At 34.8% G+C, this 26,419-nt stretch overlaps 1 protein-coding gene across 1 annotated transcript; it reads right to left on the bottom strand.

Annotated features, from left to right (window-relative positions):
- ATG3 (autophagy related 3) lies at nucleotides 1-26,241 on the bottom strand. The gene is made up of 12 exons (XM_072811659.1): nucleotides 26,121-26,241; nucleotides 22,481-22,522; nucleotides 18,525-18,574; nucleotides 15,563-15,633; nucleotides 14,154-14,261; nucleotides 10,560-10,609; nucleotides 8,246-8,327; nucleotides 4,794-4,828; nucleotides 4,390-4,545; nucleotides 3,484-3,611; nucleotides 1,889-1,957; nucleotides 1-271 (listed from the first exon to the last, which is right to left on the bottom strand). The coding sequence occupies exons 1-12, from the start codon at nucleotides 26,190-26,192 to the stop codon at nucleotides 190-192; spliced, it is 945 nt and encodes a 314-aa protein (XP_072667760.1). The 5' UTR covers nucleotides 26,193-26,241; the 3' UTR covers nucleotides 1-189.
- Nucleotides 26,242-26,419: the final 178 nt, after the last annotated feature.

Below are 26,419 nucleotides of genomic sequence, written 5' to 3'. Positions count from 1 at the left end.
TCTCTTTACACTCATTTTTATTAAACAAATAAGGCTGGTAGTGGAACTTTTTTTATTTGATGCATAAACATATAAGTCCCTTTATTAGAGAAATTGTACATATCGGTGAATATGGTCAATGGTCACATCTATGGGTTAATTCTTTAAAAATCAGAAACAATAATTAGGATAGATTCTATGCTCTCTTCGTTACATTGTGAAGTGTCTTGTGTAGTCATATTCTATTGTTGGAATGACAGCTTGTACAAACTTCAAGAAAATTAGAAGATACCTAAAGGACTTTAGCTAAGGAAAACAGATTGGTAAATGGTACTATGATTTCAGCTAACATTGTAATTATCCTTATTAAGCAATGATTTCTCAGAAAAAAACATGTAAGACAAAATCTTAAATCAAATATATTAAAAATTTCACCCATGCAAATTTGTGTCTCCTCAACATGAGGTTCAGGACTGCTCGGTCTAGTCCCATTTAATATTTGGATGGAAACTTCCTGGAAGTAAGAGTTCACAGGAGCCCAATTATTTTGATATAAAAATAAGGACAAGGTTGTTCATGTTTAAATGAGTAGGAAATGGTTCCTTTATTGTCTATTAGTTTGCTAGGGTATGTTAGAAAATATAAACGCACTTTATGTTATAAAGAATATAAACGCACTCGAGAAAAGAGAAAAAAATAAAGTGGAAACCTTCCATGAACTGATTCTAAGTTAGTATATGTACTTGCCATAGAATCTATTATATTGGACTAATAAGATCATGATTTTTTTTCTATGTTCCACTGTACTTGGAAATATTAAGAACTCAATTTTAATTGAAGGAATTGATGAATCAATTATTAAACACAGAATCTTCTAAGTTACTACATAGCCTACAATAGCAATGAATGCTCAAATTATGTGTAATAAGGTTTCAGAAGTAAATCTAGTTTGGACCAAAAGTTATTGGTTTCTTTCAATGTCAAATAAGACCAGTGTTCCTCTGAGGGATACACTTTATTAGCAATTCTTAGGTTATTTGTAACTGCAAGAAGGGGTGACCCTTCACAGTCTACAATGAATGCTGATTGGCATGAAGCACCAAGTGTAACATCAATCTATCACCAAATAAATTCAAACTATTTGCGTCTAAATCATTGACTTTGGTTGCTTCGGATGAATCCATGCTATGAGTACATGTATTTCAGGATCTAGCAGTTTACTTAGTTTACTTCTCTTGTCAATCACAGAGAACTAAGTAGGAAAACCACAGGAAGATATAAAATCTCCTGCTTTCATCTGGAGAAATATAAAAATATTACATTTTAATAAAAAATGCATTGTGTGCTTTACTTTTTAATTAACCGATTTGTTAGTCTGAATTCTTTGCTTCAGAGACTTTAGAATGATAGGAGGTAATTTTACTTTTACTTGATGGGAAGCACAGTTTTTATAACAGTTAAACTGGAAATATACTTAGGGAAAAGATACTCATGTGATATCTTCTAAATTAGTAGGTTACCCTTCTTTCATCAATAAATTAAGCCCATTGAGTTTCTTTTCCATCAAGAGCAATGGTTTTATATTCACATACTCTTAGCCATTGCCTTTTAGACAAACGAAATCAACTGGCAAGCTGTTGCCAGAAAAGACATATTTATCTGAGGCTCTGTAACAAGGCAGAGCTGACTGGTGCAAACAAGGACATGTGCTAACCAACTGAACAAAGCAGAACTATCACAATATAACATTTTCCAAATAAAGACTCCTACTAAGACTTCCACATAAGGGAGGGGCTAAAACAAGTTACAGGTACTGGGGCATTAACATTGTACCAACATTTCCCAAAGAGGGAAAAAAAAAAATCCTAAGAGCAAATATGCCCCTAACGACATATACAGGTAAGGATACATATGAACACCAAGTTCTCCCCCTCCTTCTGCAACAGTCTCAATGATTTTCTTCATCACCTCAGCATGCCTAAAAGCAAAAGAACAAATAAATCTTATTAACATATTAGATCAAAATAGGAAGAGCCAAGTTTTTGTCTCTGAAGAAATCTTATTAGGGTCAATGAATTAATTTTAACATAATAGTTGTAATATAAAATATTCTCCTCCCTACTCCCCAACAAGTCAGATTGCTGAGAATCATATACACTATTTTACTGGAGCACAGGTTAAATTTTAAAAGCTATGGTAGTCACAAACACAATACCACTTGTTAGTGTTCCTATAACAGGGGTAGAAGGACTTGGGGGTGGAGTAGTACAGTAGAAAGCCAGAGAAAGGCAAATCATGCCAAAGTATAATTGCAGAGCAAGGGTTGTAGGCTCTAACAAACAAACAAGAACCAGACCAAGCAAATTCAAAAAAGCTACATGATAACAGCTAATCCAAAAAACAGATATTTCTAATGCTGTGATTCTGACTGTTCAAATACTTGGCAGAGAATAAGCTAAAACTGAATTTTAAAAAAGCTAATCTGGTTAGAGTCAAGAAGTTTATATATATTTTTTTCTTTGTCCTAATGCATACTATAAAATCCATCTGATTCTATTTAGAGTTTATTTATTCTATTTAGAATTGAGACATGCCTCAGTTTGACAAGCACTGTCCTAAACCCTCCAACCATCACAGAAGCGAAGAGAATAAAATGAAAACCTTTTAGATAATTTAAAACTAAAACTAATGACTCTTGAATTACTTTTCACTTAGCAACATTAACAACTCTCGATAAACTGGAAAAATGAACTAGGCTTTCTATATAATAAAATCTGAGAATCAAGATCCTGCAAAAATGAGAAAATATTAAACAACTTTTTAAAACTGGAATGTTGCATCTAATTAGCGGAATACCAAAGTTTTCATCTCAAAAATATTGTTACCAGAATTCCTCAATGGTTTGTGAAAGCTACTCATTAGAAATAACTGACAAATCATGCATATGGACTCAGCTTCACTCATTTGGCCTTGAAAAACACACAATGGTATGAAGAAAACCCCAAATCATAAAATGCACTTGATTTAGTTGGGCTGAACATCTCTTAAGAGTAAAGGAAAAGAGAACTCTGCATACGTCTCCCTTCACTAACCAATAAAAGGAGATAAATAAGTCACCTAGAAAAACACAAGGATCACTTTATACTCCACATTAATAGATACATCACAGTAGGGCAAACCATGTCTAAATGATGGGTACTTTTTTTTTATTTAAGAAGCATTTTCTAAACGATTCTTGGAGCTAAAAATAGTAAAATCACAAAGATCTATGCTATAACTGAACACACAAAGAGCAAAATATATTCTTAATGAATTAAACTTAAAATAAATTGACTTTTTCCTGTTTCTTTTATATTTAAGCACAAGAACATTTCTAAGAAAGACAAAAGAGAACAGTACGTACTTGCTTATTATAATGTTTCTGTCACAAATCTGCACTTTGTTTACAGATTCTCAAGTAATAAATCCATGAAGTACACAACACACACACACACACACACACACCTGCATGGGTGAACTGAACACATAGGAGGCGGTGGGAGATGAGGGTGATTTTCAATGGTCACTGTTTTCTTCACATGATCTTGACTAATGTCTTCATACATGTGTTCAACTGTTAAAGGCTGCCTTTGCTGAAACAACAACAAAAAATGTTTTAAAATCACTGTCTGAAACCTTTTAGGCCTAAACTTCTGTTTAAAATATATTTATCCCCATCTTCCGTGTCACTTGCAATATAGAATTCCAGACTATTTAGAATTACTAGACTATTTGGGGGAGAGTTTACAATACACTTATAACTAAGAAAAGGAGGAGGGAGGGAAGAATCTGAACACCAAGGCTATGTGACTTCAGCCACCACCTAATGTAGTAAAGATCCCACAAAAAAGCAAGTTCATGGCTATCAAAACATTTTATAACTCATCTTTTGGGTCTATTTTGTTTTATATCTTTTTACTTCCCACTTTTAGTCATAAGATTGACAGGTTAAAACAGTTTTATTTCAGTTATCCTTTAATTCTACTAAGTAAATGAGTAAAAAAAAAGGTTTTGTCTTAAAAAAACACACATGCCAACATGATCATTCTGTTATACATTCAACAAATGTTAATGCCCAATAAATTTAATATAACAGAGTTCAATTTCCCTTATATTTTGAAGGAATAACCTCAGGGACCAAGTAATAAATATGTAACAGATTATTTGTTTGATTCTTAGTAGTGTTATTGTCACACTGAATAATTAATAATTTCTTCAAAATAAGTAGTTCAATATTAATCATGAAATTGTAAAACAAATGATTTCTAAAATTTAAATAAAAGGCCATAATATATGCCCATAATATATACCCACAAAGGAATTAAATCCAACAACTCAAGATATTTACATTAAAATATATTTTGTTTTTACCTCATCATAGCCAAACAACCATAGTCGTGGTGTCTGGTAATATTTATCATAAGTGATATAAAGGTCATAAGTTCTCGTTTGCAAAATAGCATCTTCACCTCCAGCATCAGTTTTAGCTTTACAAGCTTCTACTATTTTCCGTGTGTCTAAGGTAGCCTGGAATATGGAGAGAAATTTACACTCATTAAAATCAGAATGAATGTGACAACTTAGAAAGTATTTTTCCCATCCTGTATTTTTTTTTCAAAAACAAAAAGAACTTAAAAGCCAAAGCTAAAACATTATATGCTATATAACCAATGCAAACATATAACTAAAAAGTTTATGGAAAGATCAAATACTATTAGAAATATTAATCTCCAAGTTTATTCAGTAAAAGTTAACTAAAAACTCAATTTACAAACCTCATCTGTTTCCAACAATCCACTTTCTTCATATTCTGTTATAAAAAGCAACAAAAGATTAATCAAGTTCAAGAAAATTTCCTAAACCAAACTATATATTACTTCAGAGTATCATTCAAAACCTGGGTTTTTGCTTTTGTTTTTTAACTGAAGATACTGAATAGGTATGAAGGAGCTAATTTTTTTTAAAATTTTTTAATTAATTAATTTATTTATGATAGTCACAGAGAGAGAGAGAGAGAGAGGCAGAGACATAGGCAGAGAGAGAAGCAGGCTCCATGCAGGGAGCCCGACGCGAGTCTCCAGGATCGTGCCCTGGGCCAAAGGCAGGCGCTAAACTGCTGCGCCACCCAGGGATCCCGAAGGAGCTAATTTTATACTTCCAAAGGAACAGCAGATTTTCTACCTGACAGAGCCAGAGAAAGTTAGGATGCCAGGGCCTGGTCCAAGCTACAGGCTTTTAGCAATTCCAAACAGCATAATGATACTGTAGAACCTCAGTGACTCCATCACATACACAAGGCTATTTATAGAACTGCATAAAATGTGCTCATTGAAATCATCAGTGGCTTCCACTCTGCTGAATCCAAGGGTAAATTCCCAGTTTCCATCTTCACTGATCTCTCACAGAGCCCTCTGGATGATTTAGTCCCACCTTCTTGGAACACTTTTCTTGGCTGTTGAAATACTATTATTTTCCTGGCTTTGTCTCTCACCTCACTGGCTTCTCCTTTACTATTTTCTATGCTTGGTTCTTCATCTCTCTTTTTTAAAACTCAACAGTAACCAAGGGCTCAGTTTTTGGACCTTGTGGGGTTTTTTTTTTTTTGTCTTTTTTCTATCCACACTACTCCTTTAATGATTTCATCTAGTCTCAATGGCTTTAAATGATAATGATTCCCAAATTTATCCCTGGCTACAAACCTGGGTATTTGTCTATTTATGGGTCCAAAGGAATAGCTAATGTACATCAAAAACAGCACACATCCAAAACTGACCTCCCAAACTCCTCCTCCAAAGCTATTCGTTCCTATCATTTTCCTCATCTCAGTTGAAGACATCTTTCCAGATACTTAGGTCAAAAATCTTTGGAATCACACCTGACTACTCTGTCTCTCCCATGCCACTCCACCTCAGCAGCAAATTGTTTTGACCCTACCCTCAAAATATGTCCACAATTCTGTTTCTCATGACTTTTTAATGTTGCTTATCGAGACCAAGCTGCTATCTTGCCTAATCAGATCATCAAAAGAGCCTCCCAACTGTTGTCCCTAAACCTCTTCATTCTGTTCTCAATATAGCAATCACACAGTGATTCTGTTAAAATGTTAAATCTTACTCTAGGTTGCTTTTCTACTTAGAAAGACCCTCCAATGGCTTCTCATTTCACTGAGGCAAGCCAGGTCCTTACATGATCTGGTCCCAAGGTTATCTCACTGACTCCAAGCCTTACTTCTCTGACTCTGCCCTTACGCCTCTCTGAACACAGGTATTTTTTTTTTTTTTTTTTTTAAGTAAGATCTACACCCAATGTGGGGCCTGAACTCATGACCTTGAAATCAAGAGTCACATGCTCTACTGACTGAGCCAGGCAGGCACCCCTGCTCAGTATTTTATACAAGCTACACAAGCTCCTACCTCAGGGGCCTTTGCACTCTTCCTTAGATATCCAAATAGCTTGCTCACTCACTTCCTGCCAGGCTTTACTGAAAACTCATGTTCTCAACTGGGTTTTTCTCGACAAACGTACTTAAAATAATACTCATTGCTCCCCAAGACTCCCTGTCCCATCCCCATCCCTTCATTTTTCTCCTTGATACTGATCTCCATCTAAAACAGCATATATATTGCTTACCTATTGTTCTTTTTTCCTCTCCTATAACTAGAACATGTCTACTGTTTCATCTCTAGCACCAAGGACAGTACTTGACACACAGATACTATACTGCCCAATACTTGTTGAATAAGGAGTGAAAATTGCCTGTAATATTAATTGCTGTTATATTACCTGCTATATCATCAACAGTTTTTTAAGCAAAATTCCAAATAAAGCATTTTTTTTCTTTAGCTCTAGCCAAGGGAAATGTAACAAACACACTAAAAAGCTGTCAGATATTTAAGGCAGTCCCACAGCTTGTACTCTAAAAGCAGTGCCTTACTCACAGTACTCTTCCTACCCTCCGCCCCAGCTCGGGTAACTGTACACCATTCAGACAGATGGAATGTAGAAAGTATTTGTGCAAGGAGGTGGTGCTGACAATTATGACACATTCAGGTGCAAATGAAACTAAACAAGTACATTTGAAGTTCAGGAGATCTGGATTGGAGATTTAAACATGAAATCAATTACAGCGACGGTATATAAGGTTGCTGTGAGCAATTTTGGTTACCAGTAACTCATTCTGGTTTCTTCAAAGGATGGGAGTTTACTATAAAAATAAACTCTTACTAGAATTCAGGAACAGATATACAGCTAGGTTTCAGGAGAACTCAAAAGTAATTTAGGAAACAAAACTGAAAAGTACTTTGAGGGGAGCCCTAGGTGACTCAGTTGGTTAAGCATCTGCCTTCGACTCTGGTGATGAACCCAGCCAGGGTCCTGGGATTGAGCCCCAAGCTGGGTGGGCTCTCTGCTCAGCAGAGAGTCTTGCTTCTCCCTTTCCCTCTGCTCCTCTTCCATCACTTGACTCTCTCTCTCTCAAAAAGAAAAAGGAAAAAAAAAAGGTACTTTGAGTCAAGGCTACTCTGGCAATTTGGCTGTCACCTCCTCATTAGCAAACCACTTGCTCTTATAATGCTTCAACTCCACTTGGCACCATCTTCCACTTCTGCATGCTATAGAGCATTTCAGTCTCACCATAAATTCTATATATTTCGTCAGAAAAAAAAAAAAAAGAAAATATACAGTACTTGGGCAAGCTCTGTTCTGCTCTGAAATAGTTTTTAAGAATTAGCTTATGAGGACAGCCCAGGTGGCTCAGCTAAGGTTTAGTGCTGCCTTCAGCCCAGGGCCTGATCCTGGAGACCAGGGATCGAGTCCCATGTCAGGATCCCTGCATGGAACCTGCTTCTCCCTCTGCCTGTGTCTCTGCCTATCTCTGTGTGTGTGTGTGTGTGTGTGTGTGTATCTCTCATGAAAAAATAAATAAAATCTTTAAAAAAAAAAGAATTAGCTTAAGAATCTGTGTCTTAGAACTGTACCTACCATTAAAGATTTATGACTAAAATGTATCCCACTAGAAATCAAGGCTATGCTCTAGGTAAAATACAACAATAGTTCAAGACCAAGGTAAGCTCTGCGCTAACTAAATTTAAACTAAACAAAATCCTCTTTAGGCTGTTAAATGTTAAAATCTAGAACTCAATGCAGTACAATTCTTATCTACTTCAAATACGAATATTCCAAAATCAACATTCTAGTATGATTAAAGAAAATCTAGAACACAAAATACCTTCCATATCTGCAGCTTCTCCTTCATCTTCTTCTTCCTCCTCCTCACATACTGCTGAGCAATCTTGAAGTTTTATACTGTCCTTTGAAATTATATTTAAAGTCACTTAAATATGTCCATTAGTTCAAACGCTGAGTACTCATGTGTCAGCACAGTGCAAACCATTGTGAAAATAAGAGTGCTAAAGATAGTTCTTATCCTCAAGAAACTCCTTCCTACTCCAATGGAGATAACAAACCCATAACCAAATGGTAAAAAGTGATGTACAAGTGCTATGACTGAAAAATATAAAAAGTATCTGAGAAGAACCAAGTACCATCAAAGCTAACAATTAATGTTTTTTGCACTTCCAAAAAAATAGTATTTTTATTTAACTAATCGTTAATATTAGAGCTTAGAGTTTAGAGCTATAATTTGCACACATAAAGGAGAAAAAAGATATGTATTTATAAATCATAGTACATTTGTAAGTTAAGCTTATTATTACAAACCAAACACTATTATATTCTAATTTGTTAATAATACCTTAGACTGAATTAAGCAAAATTATCGGACTTTACAGTTATTATAAAATGTAAGATTTTAGTTCAGTTTTTAAACTCTATTTGCACTGAAATGAAATAATAATACTAACCAAAGACAAGTCTAATATATAATTATCATTTCACAAAATCAATATTCTAAAAATCTGAAGTCAATGAAAAGTTAAAAAAAAAAAAAAACTGGACATCTAGTTTCACCTAATTTATAATTTTACTTAGAGAAGATTTTATTTACCACTAGAAACTTAAAAATTCTATGTATCATTACCACACCCAAAATGTGAAACCATAGAAAAAGATAGTATGTCGATAATTATTAGATGAGCCAATATGTAACAAACTGATCATTAAGGGAAATTTTAATCATTTTGTTGTTATGGTGATCGTACTTGAAACAGAATACAGCAGAAATCAACAAGAAAGATTAATACTTGGGTCTGGACAAGTACTGGAAGCATTAAATTATAAAAAATAGTGTAAATTCTACATTAAATAGGAAATAACAAGAAAGACATTCAAGTTGTACATTATTCTGAGTATTCATCCCTTAGTATAAGGATGTTAAGTGGGATACCAAGGACCATATTAACCAGTACTGCATTTAAAAAAAAATTATTGAAAGAATTACTATAAACCTATCAAAAAATGCTATCCACAGTACTCTGCCATTTTTCATTTTCAAAGTCTGAAGCATATACAATTATGGCCAGAGTAATAAGTAAGATTTCCTAAAGTAGCAAAGCCATTTTGGTAATTTTTCTTCAGTTGTCAAATTCTCCAAAAAGTGTAATTTCAAATGGATGAATTTTCGGGCCAAGCAAATGAATCTTAATTCCTAGCAAGCAAAAAATTATACATGGGGGGGGGGGGGGGGGGAAACAATGCAAAAACTTGCTTCAGTTTCTAACACTTCCTGTTAAAAGCCAGTTACAAATCCCAAAAGATCCAAATGACAAAACCATACAAAAAAGTGTATCTTAAACTAGTAACTCTTGTAGAAAATATTTCATAAGGACAAAAGAAACTCAATTATTCTGTCCAAAGAGTCTATCCTCTAAGAGATCTGTTAACAAAATAATTAAGAAAAGATATGGGAAAAGGTATTTTGTATTTTTTCATGTCATTTCAAGCAAACATAATAATATGAAAATAACTGCAATCATTTTTAGAAATGAAAAGCTGATATGATAGTTTGAATTGAAATTTTCAAGCAGAAAAATTCCAGTTATAGATTTTTACCCAACTCCCCACAATAAACCATACAATAAAACCTAACTGATTCAGCTTCCACTCAGTCAAAATATATCACATTTTGGATGATGTTAAACTGAAGTTTATCTCTAAATTTTCAAAAACCAAAATTTCTACTCAAAATAGCAGTAAATTAAGGAACTATAAAATTTAAATAATGTATCATTAGTATCTACTAACCAGCAAGTACATAAACCTCCCCCAAAACCTCCATTTACAGAATATTTGGTACTTACACCAAAAGATAAAAAGTTATTTATTTTAAAGTAGCCTATAGCCTTCCCAATTGGTGAAAATTAGTTTTTTCCAGCTTTAATCTCAAAATTTTTGTAACCATACAACAGACTAAGGAAAATAAGCATTGGGAAGTAGTAGTTTTGATATGTTGACATGGAAAACTGAGAGGAGAAAAAAATAACTGGAATTTCAAAAAGCTTGAAAACTAATCAGTTTAAGTAAGAATATATATATATACAAATAACTATGTCATTGAATTTACAAATGAACTAATTAACCAGTACCTTGCTTTCCAATGTAATCTCCTTAACTGCTTCAGTTATTCCTGTAACACCTGTTTAAAATTCAAAAAAATAACTAAAATTAAATTGTAAACATCTTCTATTTACCAGATTCAAACAATATATAAACACTTCAAATTACCTAAGTTCTCACTTCTTTGAAATGAGGAGGCAATGTTAGCAGCATTTTTACAAATGAACTCTAATAGGAAAAATTACACTAAAAGCACTTCTCAAATTAAAAAAAAAAATTTTAAAAATACCAATGTGATATTTTACCATGAATTATTCTACTCTATCATTCATCTACTATTCTTCATTTACCTTTCCTGGTGTGGATTTTTATCCAATACATATTTATTCTCAGAATAAACACATTAAGAGACTATAGGACACACATTGATTTTATTCAAAACTGCATTAGAATTTTCTCAAGAAGGTATTAATGTTATTTGTTTCAGAAATCTAGGACATGGAGAAGTAGTAAATACCATACCACATTTATATGGGGTTTTCTATCTTACTGTTTCCATAGCTTATTTCATCCTTACAAACACTATCTTTTGAGTTAGGTAATCATTTCTCCAGAAGAAGAAATGAAGTCTCCAGAGATGAAATAACTTGCTTGAGTCTCACAGTGAAGAAATTGGGATTCAAATCCACATGTGCTTTTAGTTCAATGTTTTATCCACTGCACCCATTAAGCAACTACCTTGAATCTACTTGTCTCGATGAAGATGGCAGTAAGCTGATGGTAGCACAAGTCAGTTAAACAGTATTTCTAATTCAAAATACATGCCAGTGTTTTTAATTCCATAGTTCAACAAAGAAGAAATACACTAAAGAAAAAAAAAAACCCTATATATACAAAATAAGCTCTGCCCCTCTGTTAATCTTCTAAAACCTTGATCTGTTCGACATCTTCAAACCAAAGAATAACTCACTTTTACTAATAGAAAATGTCACAATCCACAGCTCTAGCATAAAGCTTTTACTTCATAGGTTTTCAAATTACTACATAACAGATATTATTTCACAAAATTTCATATTATAAAATTATTTCATAATAAAAAAATCTTAACACATTGAATTGGTATTACAAAAACGATTCACTGAATCCAGTACACAGATACAAATAAAATAAACACCTTCAATCTGTCCAAATATAATAATAATAGTATCCCACCAAACTAGACGTTTCTAAAAATAGGATATACAGGCCAAAAAACAAAAACAAAAACCCCCAAAACTCAAATGACTCTAATAAGGGTAACATTCTCAAGACCTGCGATGGTTATTTTTATGTCAGTTTGGCTAGGTTATCATACCCAGGTTCTTAGTCAAATATCAGTCTAGATGTAGCTATGAGGGTATTTCTTAGTTGTTGTTGTTGTTGTGGGTTTTTTTTAGATTTTAACATTTAAATCCACAGGCTGAGTAGATTACTCTCTATAATGTGGGTGGACCTCATCCAAGGCCTTATGAGAAAAAACTGAGGTGCTCAGGAAAAAGAAAGAATTCTGCTTTCAGACTGTCTTCAGACTCGAGCTGACACCTTTACCTAGGTCTTTAGCTTGCCGGCCAGTTTGCGCTATAAAATGCAGTAATGACTAGCTCCCACAATCATGTAAGCCAATTCCTTAAAATAAATCTATCTATACTTATATCTATATCTATAAACTAGATTTTATTGTTTCTGTTTCTCTGGAGAACCATGAGTAATACAAGGGCTAAGAGAAATAAAGGAAACCTATGAGGAGCAAAGATGAAGCAAAGAGAACTGAGGTGAATAAGAAACCAGGCACATGACCTTCTGCATCAGTTGCATGCTGTTTTAAGCAAATCACGATACAGTTTAAACTAAAATTCTCTCCAGCAGCGCAAACATTTTTTCAGTTGTTGAATTTTTGTAATAGATTTTTATTAATCCAATCATACTGACACCTACTTATTATTATTTCTGCAATGAAAGGCTCTGTAAATATGCATCTAGATTTTGACCTAGTGATTATGAAAGAGAATACAACCAGAAAACAGAATAAGTCATTTACTTGACATCAAAAATACAGTGTTATAACTAATGGCTCTAGTTAGTCAACAATTTCTTATAGATGTGCTGCCCACATCTTCCACCACAGGAAAACTAAGGCAGAGTACCTGAACAATTTTGGAAAGATCAAAAATAAAGAAATCCAGCACTCTCAGTGGAGAAATAGCATGATTTTTAAAATTATTTTAAAAAGTTGTTCAATCCACTATTTTCTCAAGGCCTTAATGTTAACACTCAACCTCATCAAGAAACAAATGAGTTTCAAATCAAGAAACCCAAGTCCTGAATCTATGCCTTTATCATCATAAACGCATAGCAGTGTCCCTTTCTAAAACTAGAGGGGGAAACTGACCTAACAAGATACTTTTTCCTGTGCAGATTACTTAGCCTTCCAACTACTGCAGTGGGTCTCAAATGGTGGCAGCAATTTTGCTTTTCATGGAATATTTGGCACTGCCTGGAGGCATTTTGAGTTATCACAATTAAGTTCATACTACTGGCATCTAGTGGGCAGAGATGCTGTAAACATTCTGCAACGTACAGGAAATGCTATAGCAAGGAATCATGCAGCCCAAAATGTCAGTAGTGCTAAGGCTGAGAAACCTTGCTCTAATACTACTTTTGACACACCTGCTACTTTCTAGAATTAGAGGGAGAAAATTTATTTTTTAGTATCCTAGAGTTAAACTCAGAACACATTTTCTTCATTAAAGCTAAGCCATAAATAGTATATAACTATGTAAATTAACTATTAATGAACTAATAGTTAACTATTAACTAATAATTTATACAACTGTATATCATATAACTATATATAATCACGTCAATGTAGATTAGAGTAGGCTGCTCTTGTTAAGTTAGTATAGCTATAGCAGTATATACTAATCTGCATTGACATATAAATGTAGTGGCAAAATGTTTTTACAACTAGAAATAAAAAATCATATTCAGACTTAGAAACAACTTCTGCAAACATACACTTATGAAAGGCTTGAATTTAGTCAATTCCTTTAGAATTCCTTTAGATTTACTGAACAATTGCTGTATCAGATACTATGATAGATATTGAGGATTCAACAATGAATCTCTACTTTCATGTAGTGTGGTCCTTATAATACTCTTAGTCATTCAACAAATAATTATTAAGTACTTTCAAATGCCAGGTCTCTGAGTAAAATAAATGTAACTATAGTTCCTGTCCCAAAGCTCATCATTCAGTAATGGAATGACAGATAAATAAGGAATTCTAAAGCAAAGCAGTATGCACACTCAGTAATTCTAATCATCTTTGTTTCTTTAAAATAATATGATATGGATATTTTCAAATGGCTGCTGAAGTAGCAGTACTATAGAAATCTGGTATACTCTAAGGGCATTTTTTCTTTTTTTCCAATTTTGTCTCACTGCTTCTTTTCAGGTAAAAGTCTATTGGGACAACTGTGCCTTATATTTGCTCTTGTTGGTGTTTTTAAATCAACACTGTAATAAAAGACTGTAAGAATTTAAAACAATTTAAACTAATATATGGTATTCCATTCTTCTCTTACCTGCATTATGGTAAGTATCTACCCATCCCCCATCACCATCATCTTCTTCAATGATAGCTTCTAATTCATCTGAATATTCCATCTGTTTGCACCGCTTGTAGCATGGCACTATTAAAAAAAAATGGCAAATACAGTTACTAGTACATAATCTGCTTCCTATAAATCAGGAAAAAGAGTTTATTCCATTTTAAGGAAATATTGTATTTCACTTCTAATAAAAATGATTAAAGAGTTACCTTCAGCCTACAGACACATTCATGACCACATTTCTCTCTCCCTAAATAGCCTTGTCAAAACACAAGTAGAAAGGCTCTACTGGAAATTTTCTATGTACTTTTTACCCTGATGGTCTGTGAAGAACAGCAGGCTAGAGCCAAAGATGAAATTGCTCAACTTCAGGCTAATGAATAATAATCCTTTATATTAATAGCCTTACTCTCAAAACAGGAAGGCACCACCTGTCATTCTCAGGGGTGGTAGAGGTGACCTTCAGTTTGCTTTATTAACTTTTAATATGTACTTCATAATTCTTAAGTTCCAGCTATTCATAATGGATAAGCCAGTGTAAAATTCACTAAACTATTACATTTCATTATCTTATACAATATTGGAATTAAGCTTTTCATAGTGTATGTGTCAATTAACAGGTATTATTCACATAAGCCTATAACTGAACAATTATAAGGTAAAAACATGATGATGTAGAGTCAAGAAATAGCTGTTATCTCTTGATTTTTTTTAAAAAACAAGGATATAACTGATCAATTATAATAAAACATATGCTGTAGGAAAGAAAAAAACTGGTATGTTATACATATTTTCCCTGTTATAGATAAATCAAAATAAAAACCATTGTACTATTATGTGATTAGATGGGGACTATAACAACCTTCTGATGCTGTTTTCAAATTAACTTCATAAATGAGACACCACCAGTTTCAAAAACATTTTTTGTTTCTAAAGGCAATCTTTCAAGACACAATGGATAATAAATCTTCAGCTTGGAGCTTTTAGATGTCAAAGGTAGTTCAATTTCATTTTTCATGACAAATGTTTAAGTCTAAAGAAGATCAAAATCAAATAGCTAAAACGTTTTTGATTATGAAGTCAACTTTAAAAAAAGGCATTTAAAATTCCAAATTTGCTTGGGCCCTTTCCCTCTACATCTTAAAACTAGATCTTTTTGGCAAAAAGAAGCAACAAAAAGGAAGGAGGTAAAAATGAAATAAGGAAAAAAATGCTCTAGCAATGGAAAACCCAGAGTTCCATCAAATTTCCAAATTTCTGAGAGAAGCTGTTTACGTATGGCTTCAAACATAAATTAAGATCAGTAAATGCTAAGGATTTTTGTGTTTTTTAACATAACTCTTTGTGTAAAATTTATTAACATATGCAACATTAATTCTTACCATTTTTGGTGACCAAAAATTGTTTGCCTGTTGGTAGATATGCCTTCACTTTCAATTCTTCCCCTGTAGCCCTTTAAAAAGAGCAAAAAGCACCAAAATACAACAACTATTTTAAAAGGCAAAGACAGAACAGAAGATATCACATGCAAATATCAAAACTACACAATCCACACTCCTAAGAAACTGTTTTAAGGACTAGTTTCGGAAGGATACCATTAAGTGCTGTATGCTAGGGCATGGAAGAGCATAGCATTATAAGTGAAATGTACTAAGAGACACAGACAGACCTAAGAGAATTTAGATTAAATAGCAGACCAAAAAAGAATAATATAGAACTATTAAGCAACTATTATGCTTGCCTCTAAACAAAAAGAAAATGTTGTTCCTTAGGGAGTATAATCTCAGACTTTTAATTCTAAAGTACTGCTCATCTTCAAGAAGAGGAGGCAGAAAAATAACTGTAGGACATTATATAACAAAGTAGGTGGTTGGCAAGATCCCCGTTCCTGCCACTTGAGTAAAATTGGAACTAAGAGAAAAAAGATGCTCTGAATCACAAGATAATAATATTAAAAATAATGACTGAAAATAGACTTAGAACTCTAACATGCATTATTTTTATTTACTCCTCAGAACCCTAAGAGGTAAGTAATATTAATCTCCCCGTTTTAGCTTAAAGAAGTCAGATTGCTCATATTCTGGTCAGAAAACCAGAACACAAAAGAGCAAAGGAATCCAGGGCTCCTGCTTAAACATTACTTCCTCTGTGGATCAGAGCCAGCTATACCCTTTCTGATTTTTCATTGCTAGTATGGACTACCTTACTAAGAATTTGCTCATGGATTCTTTTGTGGGTCACCTAATGGAACTGGCAGAGCTAGAATGGCATGTGTTGTCAGTCACAAACATGTGAACAAAAGTTTTGAGTCTACTGCTTTATCAAAGCTTCAGTCTAAATTTTAAACCTTAGATACGAGCATAAAATAAAGCCAGGAAATGACCTTTTAATAGCCTTCTGGGCTTCTTTAGACCATTCTCAATTGTCAAATTCAACAATGACATGGCAATGCCTGAAGTTCTGAATGATGAATATACAATAAGGTCATGATGGCACTTGTAGACATGAAACTATAATGGGGAAATAATCTGTTTCTAGCACTGGTTTAAAATGAATTGTTCCTTTGGCCCCAGTGTTCAGCCAGAAGTGTGGACACTGGAGTAGGGTATAGCTGAGCTCTGTTACAATAAAATTATTTCAACTGTCACAATTCATAAAGTGAAACTATAAACTACCTGCTAAAAAAAAGATCCTGTCCATATATGCATATCCCTATAACCATACTATAAACCGTATGTCTGAATTAGACAAATAAGGACTATGACAAAGAAACCCGAAGAAAATGTACATTATATTGAAGAAAATCCTAAATTTGTTCCTTTTATAAAATGGATATTATTTTAAATTGTATATAGCTGACTTGAAATACACAAAGATTATAGACTAGAACCAAGTTAAGTAGAATTTTAACAATTTATAATCCAAAAAAATTAATCATTCTTACTAAATCAGAGAGCTGCTATGATATTAACTCAATTTTAAATATGAAACAGAAATACACATAAGGAAGACAAAGGATGAAATTAAATAAACCTGACATTTTGGCCTTTTTTGGTACATTAAGGAACAGTGTTCTGAAAGATAAAAAGCAATTGATAAAAAGCAGTAAAACTATTCTGGGTATGACTCAAATATAAAAAGAAGAGAACAGGCCACAGATAAAAGAGAGTTCCAATTTTGGCTTAAAATAGTTTTAAGTATCTAAGCTCTTTAGAAACAAAGGAAAACATTATCAGTTCTATTAATTTTAGAGCCCCTGCTCCCAAATCAAAACTGTACCTGTCAACCACAACTGAAAAAGTGTCATTAAGAGAATTTAAAGAAAAAAGAATGTAACAAGTTGTACCACCTATATCCAAACAAGATGATAATTCCCAAACAATTCTAGCCTAATTAAAATAGCTCTGCCAGTACTGGGAGAGCCACACTTTTTCAGCTACAGTCAAGGGGTTTTGCCCTACATAAGTACTTGAATGTAATGAAACAGCCTATGTTTTAAAACATTTTGTTATTATTCAGAATATTTAAAATAGGTTATGAGATCTGCTAAGTTGCTTAAATTAATTTCATAATGAAAAAAAGTTAATGAAAAAAAATGTAAAAAGTCTATTACTATCAGATTTTCAGTTAAGACCTTAATGAATATCATGAATGTTCCTCTTAACTTTTCAGCTAATTCCTAAAATGGGAGCATACTTTTGAACCTTAATAGAAGGTCTTATGATTAGGGGCACCTAGGGGCCTCAGTCGGTTAAGTATCTGCCTCCAACTCAGGTCATGATCCCAACATCCTGGGATTGGGTCCTGTACTGCACTGGGCTCCCTGCACAGCAAAAAGTCCACTTCTCCCTCTCTCTTTGCCCCTCCTCCCTGCTGCTTGTGCTTTAATAAATAAATAAAATCCTTTTTTTTTTTTTTTAAAAAAAAAGGTCTTACGATTAAAAAACCTAAGACTGCAAAATGTCTGTATTGGTATAAAAATATTCAGTAAACATTTTAATTTGAAAAAAAATGAACTAGTCAAATTTATTAAACTCTTGAACACTGTTTTTTAAAGATCCACCACAAGATCAGATCTGTCTAGACACTATAAAGGAAGTAAAGGCATAGATCTCAAAAAAGTCTATCTTTTTTCTAACAAAGCAAAATAAAATAGGTATAACACCAATTTGTCAGCCTTTATTTTACTTTAAATATCATCGGCACACTGCTGAACAGAGAAAGCTACTAGAAGAGAGTTAAGCTGGTCATTCTAAAATTCATACCCTAATCCATTTTGCAAACTGCCAGGATTATAAAGTTATACCTTGTACTAATTTCTATTTCTTACTCAAGATTACTTACCATTGCCATGTTGGACAGTGGTGGACTAAGTGATCTCCAGCTGCCACAAACTATTTAGGATTTAAAAGGAATATAAAGAAAAGGGAAAAGAAAAATTGAACATCACTGAATTTAAGATGGTAAAATGCCAAAGTGATCATCCTGTGTAATCTTGACAGCCAATAATCATATAAATGCAAACAGCATCAAATCTCTACCACTCCAATGATTTTTGATTATTATTAAAACTGCAAAAATTTTTATATCCATAAAATTTAAATTCTGAAGAAAAAAACACTGAGTGCTATTTATTTTAAATTAAAATTTTTTCATTGGATTAAATAATGCCAAAAGGATACAGTATCATTAAATGAATAATTTAATGCAGGATTTAAAATGCTGAAGGATTTAAAATGCTGAATCCATTTTGTGGATAATTAAGATGAAGAGATATTCCTGGTACTGGTTGAAAACTCAATGAAGTTCTTTGAGAAAAATTACTAAATAGATACAAGCCTATGATGTAACAATAGTTTGACATCACAGTGTACGTTTCTTTTTAAATTTAGGTAAAGGCCCATTTTGAAAGCTTTTTCACATTAACAAGAGTGAGAAAGGCAATGCGAAACAGTGGGGAAATATTTAGAAGCTTTTGGATTGACTCAGAAAGTACCAACACAGTTAAGAAATCGAATCCTTTAACACCTTAGACTTTCTGGGCGGGTTGAACATTTCACAAGTTTTTGTTTTTCTTCAGAAATCAAAAACAGACTCAGGAAGAAAGTTCAAACTTTTGAGAATGTCTATTATATATGAGCATGAACTGATCTTACTGTAAGTATAACAAAAATCCTTGTTTATTCTTGAGAGTAAAAAATTAAAGAAAATGAGACCTTTCTTTAAGGTCTCATTAAGCATAACTGCAGTGTCCCAACTCAGGCAATATATACACATACTTTCCCAATTCTATTTCACAATAGCTCTAACTTAAATTCACGTATCATTCATGGTTTACTACACAGCAAAAAATAAAATAAAATAAAATAAAATAAAATAAAATAAAATAAAATAAAATAATCTCCAATGTTTGAGAAAAGAATGTCTACATATAATACTCTACTTTCATTTAAGATAGCAAAATTTTATAAAATAAGTTTTCTAAGAGCAAGTTCTTTCAAGAATGTACATTAACAAGATAAAATTTAGGAGCATATTCCCAACAGCAACTTTTCAAATGTTTCTGTTCTTTTATTTCAAAGAATTTTATTATTTAAACTAGTTAGGAAAAAACAAAAACAAATGAAAACAATACTGTCTCCCCACATTTTAATCATTTTAGGTCACTGCTACCAAATGCTACCTTTAACTCTGTGGTTACCAGAATTAATTTATCATCACCAAAAAAGGTATTAATTCAACAAAATGCAAGCAAAACAAAGAGTTAAAAATTTAAAAATTCTTTAATGATATTGCTTTGTCACAAGACTAACACTTTATTCCCTGGCGCCTCCAGTAGCATTTATTAAAAAAAAAAAAAATAACAAGGGCACCTAGGTAGCTTAGTCAGTAGGATATCTAAATCTTTTTTGGGGGTTTTGAGTTTCAGCTCTACATTAGGTGTAGACATTACTCAAATAAATAAAAAATTTTTAAAAATAACAAAACACTAGAAGGTAAGAAAACCTACAAAAGAACATAGAATTGCACAGATAATTAGCACACGTGTACATTTGCCCTCACTAGTAATGACCATTACTGCAGGCTTCATATGCTCAAATGAAACAAAATGTAAGGCAGACTCAATTTTCTCAATTCTCAGTATTGCTTGCAGTAGCTTTCTCCTGGTGACAATGCAGAATAACTCCAAGATGGAAGCAGTTATTAAGATTTTGGTCAGCAACTTTATCCTTCAAGCTATTCTACTAATACTCTACACTTAATCAAGTCATATATATATATTTTATATATATATAATTTTTAGTTAGGCAATACTCTCTTAGATAATGCCTACCCCTCTTTTTAAACACAGTACTTCCAACACCTCTCAATGAAAACGAGGAGAGAGCTGGAGGGTAACAGCCAGAAGCCCAAAAACAGTAAGAGAAAACAAATAAACTCAGTATATCATTTATCCTAAAGCAATTATGTCGTTTTCCTCCTCTAGACTCATTCTAATCTAACTCAGTCCTGCAACTGTACTTTACCTCAATCCAGCATTATGTGGTTGGTACCCGGCTGAGTTAGTTTAGCCTTGCATTTTTTTAAAAAGGAAGAAACTCAAAAACCGCTTAATGATACAGCTAAGTGTTATTCATTCTACGGTTAGTAGCTGTTTTAAAAATTAGCTTAAGTCTATCCAATGACCACAGACTTGTATCTCTAACTCCAACTATCTATTTACCAATTAGTCATCCTCCTATAGATAAAACCAAAGAGCACAAGAAGAAAAGCATACTTTTATCCCTGCTCCTGATTTCAGAGTTTTAAGAGCCAAGTCTAAATTATACCTTTGGCAAGAAAGTTAACAATATCAAAACTTAGTTTTATGTGGCATTCAAGGTATTAAACTCATGGTGCCTAAGGTAGAATAGGTCTTTCAGATAATGTCTAGCCAAAATCCCTCATTTTACAGACAAGGAAACATGAGGCCTATGTCATAGCTTAATCAATTTGCCCAAGTCAGAAGACTAAGAGAAATGGGTCTAAAAGGGAGATCTCCTAGGTTCTTTTTATACTACCATGTGTTTTCACTAAAAATAGAGATAATTTTAGATAAAAGATCAATTCAGCACACCATTCTCAGAACTCACAAAGATTTGGGACTTAAGATATTCCATCACAATTGAAAACTGAAAGATCAGTTAATTCTCAGGCTTGAGGTCTTAAAATTTACAGCAAAAGCCAGATCATAAAATATGCCCAACTCAAAATGTTTCTTTCAAAAGAGTAAGTAAAGTTCTATCACCAATGAGTGGTATTGTTGTTTTTTTTTTTAAAGATTTTATTTATTTATTCATGACAGACACAGAGAGAGAGAGAGGCAGAGAGAGGAGCAGGCTCCATGCAGGGAGCCTGACATGGGACTCGATCCTGGATCTCCAGGATCACACCATGGGCTGAAGGCGGCACTAGACCGCTTGGCCACTGGGGCTGCCCTAATAAGTGGTATTTTTAATGAAAGTTAAAGGTGAAGCTTAAATAATTCTTTGCTATTTATTAAGACTAAAATAATAAGTCTGATGCAACCATAACTATTCATACAACTAGAATGTGAAAGAATTTCTACAACAGCATTTCTGTAAGGATAACAAACTACCTAAGAGAACGCTTTTATTCTATACATTTGGTGAACAAGTAAAATGATTCCTCAAAACATAATTCTAGGTTAAAAGTTGAATAAAACACAACTAACCTATAAAATAGACCTCAGTTTCAGCAGTAAGTAGATTCAACATTACTTGGTTAGTAGAAAACGTGAAAGAATTGTGAAAAAAAAATCAGCATACAGTATCTAGCAATAAAATATTTAAGCTAAATACTGAAAGAAACTTAATATCCAAGCAGTGAGCCAGTTTCCAAATGAAAAGCCATGAAAACTCATGTTTGATGTAGACAGAGGCAAGACAACAGCCAACACCACAAAGCCCATCATACAACTTCAATATAATACAAATATGAGTGAAGGGTAAATGACCATAGGAATCTTTTCCATTCCCTCTCCCACCTCCATTTCTAAATAAAGAGGAACTACAGAGAAATATGAGAAGTGGCAAACTGAGAGGGAAGTTACATGGTCTTAAGAGGAAGTAGAAATCCCTATAAAATTGCTAATAAAGTCAAAAGAATCTAATTTTATTCAAATCAAGATTGAAATTTGTTTTCTTAAACATCTCTTAAAGATTTCTTAAAGCAAAAAACCCCACCCAGTTAAATATAATTATAAAATATAATAGTTTCAGAATATTTTTAACACTCACCTCTTCTGGGGTGATAACACCTGTTTCCTTAAATTTTGATTCCTAAAAAGAGCAAAAAGAATAACATATTATATACTCTTTCACTTTCAAACTAAAAATGTTTGTGGGCAAGTATTCACTTAGCACCCTTCCAAGCAACAGAGCACATACAAAAAAGAACCCATCACTGATACCTGACCCCAAGGAATATACAAAAGTCTAATGAAGAAACTGACATGAAAATAATTACAATACAATTAGATCAGTGCTGTAACAGAGCAAAGCTCTTTGGAAAAACATCCAAAGGTTTATACAACATTAAGCCTTACAATGATTTTGTGAAATGACCAAATATCTTTATTTTACGGAACAGTAAAAATGTCTTAAAAATGTTTAGCTAGCTTACTATTAAGCCAACATCTCCAACATCTCATTTCAATTGAATAATATTAGAAACCAAGCCTAGAAGTAATAAATCATTTAATCCTTTCCATTATCTTCAAGATATTGATATAATATTCTCCTCTCTAAAGCAAAGATGCTATTTTCCAAATGTTGCTAAATTTTAAGTTAAATGTAAGATTCTGTAGTACAGATTACAAAAATGAAAGGATTCATTTATGAACATTATTCATTCAATGAGTATCTACTGAATAACCACTATGTGCCAGGCACTATTTCAAGTAATGGGGATATAGGAGTGCATAAAATAGACCAAACTCATCCTTGTCCTCACAAGGCATTTAAAGTCTAGCGGAGGGAGAAAAGCCAAATGGTAATGAAAACCACCAGGAAAAATGAGGCAGCTAGGAAACTGGTCAGGGGTGGGGAGAGAGATTTAAAATAAGATGGTAGGGTGCTTAGGTGGCTCAGTTGGTTAGGTGGCCAGCTCTTGCTTTCTGTTCAGGTCATGAGCTCAGGGTCCTGGGATGGAGTCCCCACATCACAACAGGCTCCAAGCTCAGAGGGGAGTCAGCGTGAGGAGTCTCTCTCTCCCTCTCCTTCTGACCCTACCCACACTTGCATACACACACACTCTCTCTCTAAAATAAGTATCTTTAAAAAAAAAAAAACGGGATGCCTGGGTGGCAATAGTTGGTTCACCATCCAACTCTTGGTTTCAGCTAAGGTCTGATCTCAGGATCATGAAATCAGGCACCACGTTGCGCTCCATGCTGGGTGTGGAGTTTGCTTGAGTTTCTCTCTCCCTCTTCCTCTACTGCCCCCCCCCCCTCCCTTGCTCTCTCTAAAATTAAAAAACAAAACAAAACACTTTAAATAAATAAACATAATAGAATGGTAAGAAAACAAAGGCTTCACTGATAGGTGACTACTGAGCAGATACCTTAAAAAAATGAACAAGCCAGAATGCTGTAAAAGAGTATTTTAGGCAGATGAAGCAGGAATACAAAAAAAAACAAGGTAAGAGAGCATTAATGTAGTAACAAAGAGCTCAGACTGGCTGCAGCAAAAGTGAGCAAGGAAAAAGTAGTAGTGGAAATAAGCGCCTCTCTACCAATCAAGCAGAGGCCTGAAGATCACTGTAGACTTTGGCTTTTACTGCACCATGACTTTTCTTAATTTCTACCTGCTAGGTTAAGTCATTGTTTCTTTCCAAGGGATTTAGTTTTTCCTCCTTGCCTCTATAAGGATTCTCTCTTAAACAGAGACAGGCAAGGAGAAGGTCAATAATTCTCCTTATTACTAAAAATACACACTGACAAGTACATACTGACAAGCTAACACTTGACTTTTTAGTTTAGAGAATAAAATGATTCCTCAAAACACAATTCTATTTTAAGTTCAATAAAACACGATTGGCTAACAATGTGGCAAGCAGTTTAATATTTAATTTGGGAATTTTTTTCTTTCATTTTCCTCTCTAAAAAGTTTAGTAATTGTGCATTATTTAAATGTCAGATATAGGTAGACAGGTTTCTGAAAGATGCCATGATATGCAAAAGAATCATCTGATTCAAACGTCAAATTCATCTTCTAAGTTGACTAATTTTAATTACGAGACATTTCACAGTAAAAAAAAATATATAAGCATAGCAAGAATTTGAATTCTCATAGTTTTCTTTTTTTTAACTTGGCCCAAAAGTTATCATTTTAAAATCAGTCTTAGTAATATAAGAAAGGGGATCCCTGGGTGGCTCAGCGGTTTGGTGCCTGCCTTTGGCCCAGGGCGTGATCCTGGAGTTCCGGGATCGAGTCCTGCGTCGGGCTCCCGGCATGGAGCCTGCTCCTCCCTCTGCCTGGGTCTCTCTCAATCTCTCTCATAAATTGAATAAATAAATAAATAAATCTTAAAAAAAATATATATATATATATAAATATATATATATATATATATATATATATAAATACAGGACCAACACTTCCCTTCTTCATGGAAAGAGAGCAAAGTACAACTCTCCACTGTTCTTAGCATACCGGAACAAAGATTTGAAGAGGGAACCAACCATATCCAAGGATATTTCATCTTCACAGTAAAATTTGTAAAATTTTGGGACACCCGTGGGGGGGAGGGGGGGGGGCCCCCCTGCTCAGCGGTTTAGCGCCTGCCTTCGGCCCAGGGCTTGATCCTGGAGACCCGGGATCGAGTCCCACGTCGGGCTCCCTGCAGGGAGCCTGCTTCTCCCTCTGCCTGTGTCTCTGCCTCTCTCTGCGTGTGTCTCTGACGAATAAATAAAATCTTTAAAAAGAAAATCTGCAAAATTTTGACTGAATGCTTAAAAAAATAAATAAATAAAATAAAAGCACTTGAGCAAGAACTCCCTACTCATTTCCTCTCATTGCACACTTACCAGAAAGGAAAAAAAAAAAAAAAAACAAAACACAATGACACAAACTTTAAACACTTCTAAAAACTTGAATGCACTTCTGGAAATTTCTCTCTCAAACATAAAGTCACTGCTGTCACACAGCTAATCTGTAACAACTTCCACTTTAAAGACGCCGTATTACTGACAAGACAAAAAAAAAAAAAAAAAAAAGGTAAATATATCTCGGAGGGCCGGGCTGCTTGCTCCTTATCATCAATGAAGTCCAGGCTTTGCAGTTTCTCGGCTATTTTTAAAAACCGCTTCCCCCCTGTTATTTGGGATCAAGGATACCCACAGCGATAATGCTGCAATTCACCTCGTTCCTCTGAAATCCTAACAACAGAGGGAGGACCTCAGGACCTCAGTCACCACTTCGTGTTTCAAACTCCTTATGCTAAGAGGGCTTTCCTAGGAAGTATGAAAGAAAACAGTGACATGTGTCATTTTGGTACCCAATACGGATTCCGTTTTTTGAAAGATCGGCAGAGCCCTCGTTAAAGAGTCGCACAGACTTCGGATGTCACGGTCGGGGCTTCCCGGGTGGGATGTACCCCGCTGCCGACCCCCTCCCCCCTCGGGCTGGACGCACCGGACGCGCCGGGTCCCGGAGGGGGGGGTGGGGGGGGCAGCAGTGCGCACCCCGCGGCGCCCCACGCTGACCCCCAGGGCCCGAGAGCCCCGGAGAGCAGCTGAGCCCCCGGCGGGCCGCACCCCCTGCCGCGTCCCCCCTTACCGCCCGCCGGCACGTTTCCCCGCCGGGGACCGCGGCGTCCCCCGTCCCCGCGGACGGCAGCGGGTACCTGGCCGCCCCCGGCGAGCCCGGCCCGGCTTACCTTGAGGACGGGGGTCAGGTACTCAGCCACTTCCAGCGCCTTTCCCTTCACCGTGTTAATCACATTCTGCATCCTGGGGCCGGGACTCACGGGAACTCCCCGCCGCCGCCGCCGCCGCCGCCGCCGCGCATCGGCCCCCGGCCCGCGGCGCCCGAGGGGACGGGAGGGGACGGGACTGGACGCGACGGCGCGGACGGGACGAGGGGGAGGGGGAGGGGCGGCCGGCGCCGACCGCGAGGGCAGGGCGCGCGCTGCCGGCCACCCAGGCAGGCGCGGCGGCGCGGGCCGCGAGGGAGGGC

Source organism: Canis lupus, chromosome 35, assembly GCF_048164855.1.
Source record: "Canis lupus baileyi chromosome 35, mCanLup2.hap1, whole genome shotgun sequence".
In the NCBI taxonomy this organism is placed as follows: Eukaryota; Metazoa; Chordata; class Mammalia; order Carnivora; family Canidae; genus Canis; species Canis lupus.
The sequence above is the reverse complement of the archived record's forward strand: the minus strand, read 5'-3'. Positions and strand labels throughout refer to the sequence as shown.

Bases quoted from the DNA above. Each gene is read 5' to 3' on its own strand.
- ATG3 (XM_072811659.1), bottom strand. From the start codon at position 26,192: ATGCAGAATGTGATTAACACGGTGAAGGGAAAGGCGCTGGAAGTGGCT. The intron at 22,523-26,120 runs GTAAGCCGGGCC...TGCTCTTTTTAG, and splicing joins ACCTGACCCCCGTCCTCAAG to GAATCAAAATTTAAGGAAAC. The intron at 4,546-4,793 runs GTTTGTAAATTG...TCCATATTCCAG, and splicing joins GATTGTTGGAAACAGATGAG to GCTACCTTAGACACACGGAA.